General features: G+C 55.2%; 1 protein-coding gene across 1 annotated transcript in view; it reads left to right on the forward strand.

Annotated features, from left to right (window-relative positions):
* Window positions 1-6,875, forward strand: part of Hcn4 (hyperpolarization activated cyclic nucleotide gated potassium channel 4) — a 39,862-nt gene extending 32,987 nt beyond the window's left edge. Inside the window, exons 4-8 of the mRNA XM_057767343.1 lie at window positions 355-573; window positions 3,599-3,745; window positions 3,876-4,116; window positions 4,942-5,106; window positions 5,226-6,875. Coding sequence (XP_057623326.1) covers window positions 355-573; window positions 3,599-3,745; window positions 3,876-4,116; window positions 4,942-5,106; window positions 5,226-6,682 — 2,229 coding nt within the window. The 3' untranslated portion in view covers window positions 6,683-6,875. The remainder of the gene's footprint in view (window positions 1-354; window positions 574-3,598; window positions 3,746-3,875; window positions 4,117-4,941; window positions 5,107-5,225) is intronic.
* Window positions 6,876-8,028: the final 1,153 nt, after the last annotated feature.

Raw genomic sequence — 8,028 nt, forward strand, 5'->3', positions numbered from 1 at the left:
GTTCAGCCCGGGGCCATATGTCACCCAGCCAGAAGAATTTAGCCTTCCTCTCCCTTGCCACTGAGGTCAGACCAGGGCCGGCTGGCTCACCCCCTTAATACAACTTCCTGTGTGATCCTCGTTTCCTCCTCCCCACCCTGCTGTAATAGAAAGGCCTCGGTTTTTCTCACTGCCGCCCTGGGTTTCCAGTGCCAGCTTCCCTGTTCATCACAGACAGCAAGGCTGGGGAGCCCTATGCCTGAAGGTTGGCAAGGAATCTCGTAGGTGCCAGCAAGAAGGGCCTTCCCTGCTACCAGCCCAGGCCTACTCTCTACCCACCCCTGTCCATTCTGTCCTCCTGTGCTCTGTCTGCAGAATAACTCCTGGGGGAAGCAGTATTCCTATGCCCTCTTCAAGGCCATGAGCCACATGCTGTGCATCGGGTATGGACGGCAGGCGCCCGTAGGCATGTCTGACGTCTGGCTCACCATGCTCAGCATGATTGTAGGTGCCACCTGCTATGCCATGTTCATCGGTCATGCCACTGCCCTCATCCAGTCTCTGGACTCCTCCCGGCGCCAGTACCAGGAAAAGGTAAGCTGAGCATTGTGTACACCCAGGGCTTTCTCAGGAGGACCTGCTTAAGAGGAAGTGGCACCCAGGCCTACAACTGTCAATACTATATTGGAGAGTCTTCCTGGATGAGAACCTTGTTGGTCTCTGACTTAAACCTTCTGCTCTGGGCACAGCCTTCCTTCCTCTCTGCTGCAATGGGGGTAGGGGTGGGGGTGGGTGGTTTGTCTCCTTACTCGGAGGGACCAGTGCCATCATTATTGCTAAATCTAGTAAGGCCTTCAAGCCACACTTGACAGCAACCGGCAGGGCTCCCACTCCTTGACTTCTCACTTGGTCTCGGGACTGCTGCCTTCACCTGGCCTCTCCTCTCACCTGGACCCCAGGTGTTCTGATCCTGTTGAGGCTTCTTAGGTGCTGGGTTCTCTCATACTGCTCTCCCATGCCACGGTCATCTGTATGCAGGTGGACCCAGGTGCACAACCAGCCCATTTTATTCTCCCCTTGTGTTTCCTGGGTGGCCCATGGACCACTCACCCTCATCATGTGTAAAATCAGGGCAGTCCCACCTACTTTCCCTGCTATAGCAAACCTCCACTCTGCTCATTTGACTAACAGACCTCAGGAGCTCAGACTCTAGACAGGAGCCATCAGCCAAGTTTGGTGGCACTGTCTGATGGTCACTTGAAAGCCCTGCTTCCCTGCTTCCCTTTCTCTCTGGGTCACTACAGCCATGTCGTGACTGTAGTGACTGAGGACTATGGCCTGATTTAGTCAGCCTCGGTCCCCTTAGCTTCTCCTCTGACAACTCCGTGTGTGGTCCTGTCACTTCTCTCTGTGCAGAACAGGGCTGTATGAGATCTGCCCTGGGGTCTGTGAGGGGTAAGCCAGTTAGCACTGTATTCATACAGAATAGGTGATTCAACATTCACAAACTGAATAGCAACTTCTCTTCACTCCCGTGCATACGCCTGTAATTTTAGCACTCAGGAGGCTGAGGCAGGAGGATCAAAATTTCCAGACCAGACTAGGGATATAGCTCAGTTGGTAGAGTGCTTGCCTAGCATGCACAAAGACCTGGATTTGATCCTTGCACTGTATAAACTGGTGTGTTGGTATGTGCCGGTAACTCCAGCTCTTGGGAGGTAAAGGCAAGGCGATCAGATGTTCCAAGGCCATCCTTAGTCTCACAGGGACTTCGAGTCCAGCCTGTATGAAGCCATGTCGGACTCTATACCAGCTCTTCATATGTGTACACACACGCACACACGCACACACGCACGCACGCACACACACACATGCACACACACACAGAGAATCGTTTCTTGTGTAACAGTTCTTGTGAAGGTTTCCCGTTGCTCCTAGACAGGCATTTTCACCTTGCACGTACTGGCCACAATTCAACTAATGTTCAGCTCAGTTCATACTGGGTCTCCCACGCTCTTGGTCTCCATAGGTGCTCCTGCCTCAGGCCTAGACAAGGCTCTAACAACAGAATATCTCTTCCTTTCCTTCGCCTGCCTTCTCCACGTCTTATCTTGAACTTAACTTTCTGTGACCCACTTAGTCCCAGTCTGTCATGTGACCCCACGGCACCCTCTACTGCTCTTTCACCCCACTTTGCCTCCCGTAACTAAATAATCACATATAGCTGTGTGGTGATGGTGCATCTACCCTCCCTGCTCTGGCTCCTCAAGGGCAGGATCCAACTCCTGTCCATCGTGTTTAGCACATGGCAGACCTCAGGATCCATTGATCCTGCTGGTCTGCCTTGGCTGCTGTCCCCTGGAAGGGTGACTGACAGAGGGCATTCACTCAGGTGTGGAGGTCCAGGTCCTAGGATGTTAAGAGAAAAGCTCAGGCCAGAAGACAGTAGAAAAGCCTGTCTGAGGAGGCAGAAGGAGGAAGCAAGAGAGAATTCTAGGCCAGTGGTCATGAGGTGTACAGGCAGTGGTGTGGAGGAGGTGAAGGAAGCAGCGTTCCAGGAGAGCACTAATGGGGAGAGTCAGGGCACAGGACTCAGGCCAGGCTTAGGTGAGAATCAGTCTATAGTCAGCTCAGGGCCCAGCCTGTGGTATACAGAGCAGGGATTTGTGTAGAAATGACATTATGGTCTGCTACCCCATGACCAGAGTGAAGCTGCTTGTGACTTCTTCAAGAATCGTCTTTATTTTATTCTGGGTTCCTGGCTTGTCGAGTCTTCCTGTTTACTCAGGAAGTCATCTCAAACGTCTTACCTCTCTGGTCCCCTGCCCCCCAGCTCTTCCCTGGACTATTTCAGCAGCCTTCTCCCTCCTGCCTGGTGTTCCTCCGTTTGTTGAGATGTAATTCTCTCAAACCCAGCTCCAAATGTACAGCTGCCTGCATCACAATGGCTGGTCAGGAAGCTACTGCCCTGCCAGGGCTGTGGCCCTCTGGACTGGAGCTGCCTTTAAAAAAAAAAAAGATTCAGCCAGGCGGTGGTGGCACACACCTTTAAACCCAGCATTTGAGAGGCAAAGGCAGGCAGATCTCTGTGAGTTCAAGGCCAGCCTGGTCTACAAAATGAGTTCCAGGGCAGCCAGGGCTGCAACACAGAGAAACCTTGTCTTGAAAAACAAAATCAAGCAAAACAAAAACAAAAAGCAAAACCAAAAAAGACTGAAGGTCTCAGCTGAGGCCTTATCTACAGACACGCCTCACAAAGGGTCAGCCGTCCTCACTTCCACGTCTTGTACTCCGCCCCATGCAGCATGTACTTCCTGTCACTGGGCCTGTTCCTGCTCCTGGCGGGAGTGGGCGCCTTCTCGTCCGGAGTTGGTGACTCCAGCGTGATGTAGAAGCACCAGATGTCTGAAGGAAATTTGATCCCTCTCCCGGTCTGTGGACAGTCCCTGCTCCCACTTACCTCCATAGTTTCCCCCCTCCGTCACCCCACAGGGTCAGGGCCATTATTGTGGGTACGATGTGATTACATTACAATGAGCCAAAGTTGGCCAAGAAACTAAGTCTCTCACCACCAGCCTGGGGTGCTGGGAAGTGACGCCCGGTTCTGTTCTGCCTCTAGTATAAGCAGGTGGAGCAGTACATGTCCTTCCACAAGCTCCCACCCGACACGCGGCAGCGCATCCATGACTACTATGAACACCGCTATCAGGGCAAGATGTTTGATGAGGAAAGCATCCTGGGTGAACTGAGTGAGCCACTACGAGAGGTGAGCTGCGGACAGCCTGGGCAGTGTGTGTGTGTGTGTGTGTGTGTGTGTGCGCATGCCAGGCCGTGCTGGCACACAGTTTCCTCACCTCTTCCTTTCTGTGTCCCAACCCGTGCCATCTGTGGAGCAGGAGATCATCAACTTTAACTGCCGAAAGCTGGTGGCCTCCATGCCACTGTTTGCCAATGCAGACCCCAACTTTGTGACGTCCATGCTGACCAAGTTGCGCTTTGAGGTCTTCCAGCCTGGGGATTACATCATCCGTGAAGGCACCATTGGCAAGAAGATGTACTTCATCCAGCACGGTGTTGTCAGTGTGCTCACTAAGGGCAACAAGGAGACCAAGCTGGCTGACGGCTCCTATTTTGGAGGTGAGGCTGCCAGGGGCCCCCAGGAGGACAATCATGACTAGAAGCAAAGCTGGAGGGATTCCCTGAGATCATAAGCACAGAGGGCCCTTCGTGGCCACAGCCTGGGCGTGGCCACAGTCTGTGAGGCATGCTATACTAAAGTACATAAGGCTGGTGGCTTACACACCATAGAACTTGGTTTCTCAGCTCCGAGTCACAGGCCAGGGTGCTGGCCTGGTGGGTTCCATGGAGGGTTCTCTTAGTGATAGACTATTGCTTTCTTGTGTCTCAGATGGCAGAAAGAGCATGTGTGCTGTTTTCCTGGCCTCTTCTATTACATCGGTGTGCATGCATGAGCCTGCATACACCACCCATACCACCCATACTCACAAACCATAACATCTTGGTTAGGGGCTTAGGAAGTTAGGGGACAACTTGGGGCAGCCACGTCTCCTCTTCCACCACGTGGGTCCTGGGCATCCACCTCACATCATCAGATTTGACCAAGTGCCATACTGCTGAGCCATCTGACCTGCTCTTCTCTAACCTCTTCTGCAAGGGCACGGATCACCTCCCAGAGCCCCACTTCTAAGTACCAGGTCGTCTTGTGGGGATTTCATCACAGGAATATGGGGTGGGCACAGGCATTGAAGAGGGGTCGGCCTCAGAGATAGAAACAGCCCGACATCTATTGGAGGCTGGGCTGGTACCTAGTATGGCTGCAACCCAGCAGACAGCTTTGTGAGCTCACTGTACCGAGCAATGGGGACCAAGGTCGGGATGGCCAGCTCTGGGTGGCTCGGATATTCTGTGTCTAAGTAACCCTGAGTCCTGCTATGCCCGCAGAGATCTGCTTGCTGACCCGAGGCCGGCGCACAGCCAGTGTGAGGGCGGATACTTACTGCCGCCTCTACTCCCTGAGCGTGGACAACTTTAATGAGGTGCTGGAGGAATATCCCATGATGCGAAGGGCCTTTGAGACTGTTGCACTGGATCGCTTGGACCGCATAGGTGAGGGGCAGGATGGGCAAGCGGGAGGGCAGGGAAGCAAGTGAGCACATTCTCCGCATTCCACTCCCCTCCCCCACCCTCGCGGTGGCCTGAGTGTCTGCTCTTGTTCTGTGGCTCAGGCAAGAAGAACTCCATCCTCCTCCATAAGGTGCAACACGATCTCAACTCGGGCGTCTTCAACTACCAGGAGAACGAGATCATCCAGCAGATCGTGCGGCATGACCGAGAGATGGCCCACTGCGCTCACCGCGTCCAGGCTGCTGCCTCAGCCACCCCAACCCCTACGCCCGTCATATGGACCCCACTGATCCAGGCGCCGCTGCAGGCTGCTGCTGCTACTACGTCGGTGGCCATAGCGCTCACACACCACCCTCGCCTGCCCGCCGCCATCTTCCGGCCCCCTCCGGGACCTGGACTAGGCAACCTAGGGGCTGGACAGACACCGAGGCACCCAAGGAGGCTGCAGTCCCTGATCCCTTCTGCGCTGGGCTCCGCTTCGCCAGCCAGCAGCCCATCACAGGTGGATACGCCATCTTCATCTTCCTTCCACATCCAACAGTTGGCTGGATTCTCCGCACCTCCTGGATTGAGCCCTCTCTTGCCCTCCTCTAGCTCTTCCCCGCCTCCAGGGGCCTGCGGTTCTCCACCAGCCCCCACACCATCCACCTCTGCAGCTGCTGCCCCCACAGCTGGGTTCGGCCACTTTCACAAGGCGCTAGGTGGCTCCCTGTCATCGTCTGACTCCCCGCTGCTCACCCCATTGCAGCCAGGCACTCGTTCCCCACAGGCTGCTCAGCCGCCACCCCCGCTGCCTGGGGCCCGAGGAGGCCTGGGACTCCTGGAGCACTTCTTGCCGCCTCCGCCCTCCTCTAGGTCACCATCGTCCAGCCCTGGGCAGCTGGGCCAGCCTCCTGGAGAGTTATCCCCAGGTCTGGCAGCGGGTCCACCAAGTACACCAGAGACACCCTCACGGCCTGAACGGCCATCCTTCATGGCAGGCGCCTCTGGGGGTGCTTCTCCTGTAGCCTTTACCCCCCGAGGAGGCATCAGCCCTCCAGGTCATAGCCCGGGCCCCCCAAGAACTTTCCCAAGTGCCCCACCCCGGGCCTCTGGCTCCCATGGTTCCCTGCTCCTGCCACCCGCATCCAGCCCTCCACCTCCCCAGGTCCCACAACGCAGGGGTACATCGCCCCTCACTCCGGGCCGCCTCACACAGGACCTGAAGCTCATCTCAGCCTCCCAGCCAGCCCTCCCCCAGGATGGGGTGCAGACTCTCCGCAGGGCCTCCCCTCACTCCTCGGGGGAGTCAGTGGCTGCCTTCCCACTCTTCCCCAGAGCTGGGGGTGGCACCGGGAGCAGTGGGGGCCTTGGGCCTCCTGGAAGGCCCTATGGTGCCATCCCAGGCCAGCATGTCACTTTGCCTCGGAAGACATCCTCAGGTTCTTTGCCACCCCCACTTTCTTTGTTCGGGGCAAGAGCCGCCTCTTCTGGAGGGCCTCCGCTGACTGCCGCACCCCAGAGGGAACCTGGGGCTAGGTCTGAGCCAGTGCGCTCCAAACTGCCGTCTAACCTATGAGCTGGACCCTCCCGCCTCTTCTTTTTTCTCCCTCCTTTCTTCCTTCAGGTTTAACTGTGATTAGGAGATATAACAATAACAATAATAACCACTAAAAAAAAATACCCCAGAAAAACAAAAAGACAGCAGAAAATAACCAGGTATTCTTAGAGCTATAGATTTTTGGTCACTTGCTTTTATAGACTATTTTAATACTCAGCACTAGAGGGAGGGAGGGAGGGAGGGAGGGGAGCAGCAAGGCCCAAAGGAAACAGCCAAAGGGAGGCAGGCAGGGTCTCTGGGGCCTGGGCAGGGGTGGGGTGACCCATGTTCAGGGTCCCAGCACAGACCTGTCATTGTATTGTTTTTAGAACAAGAGCTCATCAGTCCCTTTGCTGTGAACTTGGAGCCCACTCTGCTGGGGCTGCCCTAGGGTGTGTTCTCAGGAGCCTCCTGTGCCAGAGTCCCTGGGACGCACAGGGTCCTTAAAGGCCCTGCATTTTTTTTTCTACTGTAAAAGTAGCAAGATATGTATATGAATATGTATATGTATGTAAGATGTGTCTATGTATAGCTATGTAGTGCTCTGTAGAGCTGTGTAGATATCGGCTCCCACGTGCGCACGTGTGTGTGCAGTCTAGTTTAACCCCATGTTGCCAGGACACCCGGATCACCTTACATCAGCGATCTGCTGTGGCCCGCAGACTGGGCACTGCAGGCTCTGGGGGGAGTCCTCCCTCCCAGCCCTCAGGGAAGGGATCCCCTGGACCCGTGCAGCAGACCCTCCTTCCCTATCTCTGGGCTGCAAACCCAGTTCTCGACCCACCTCTAGTCCCACCGAAGGGGAAGACCCCAGGCTGAGCCTTTCACCTCCCAGGGCCTCAAGCACACCCGTCTCACCTCCATGGCCCTCAGTTTCTCCAGCTGTGCAATGGGAGGTGAGGGGAGCTTCTGTTTATTGAGTCTGTTCTGTGCTAAGCACTGGTTACGCTTACCCACAGGCTGTGAGGTAGATACTTTGATTTCCCCATTTCACAGGTGAGGGAACTGAGGTCGAGGGGGTCACTTTTCCAGACACACATAGCCGGGAGCGGCAGAGCTGGGCTGGGCCGAGCTGCACATCAATACTTCCCTAAGGCTAAAGCCTGTACTCCTGCCATCAGAAAACAGTGTTCCATAGAGCCCTGGTTTTTGGTCCCTAAGCAAAGTACAGAAGGAAGAGATGGGAACTTGGTGGCAGTCAGGCATCAATACGAATCCTAGCTCTGCCACTTCTTAGCTGTGTGGCCCTGGGCAAGTTATCTGACCTTTCTGTTCCCTCGTTAGTGAAATAAGAACAACTATGGAACCTCCTCACAATGACCAGT

The sequence above is a fragment of the Chionomys nivalis genome, chromosome 4, assembly GCF_950005125.1.
Source record: "Chionomys nivalis chromosome 4, mChiNiv1.1, whole genome shotgun sequence".
Classification (NCBI taxonomy): Eukaryota; Metazoa; Chordata; class Mammalia; order Rodentia; family Cricetidae; genus Chionomys; species Chionomys nivalis.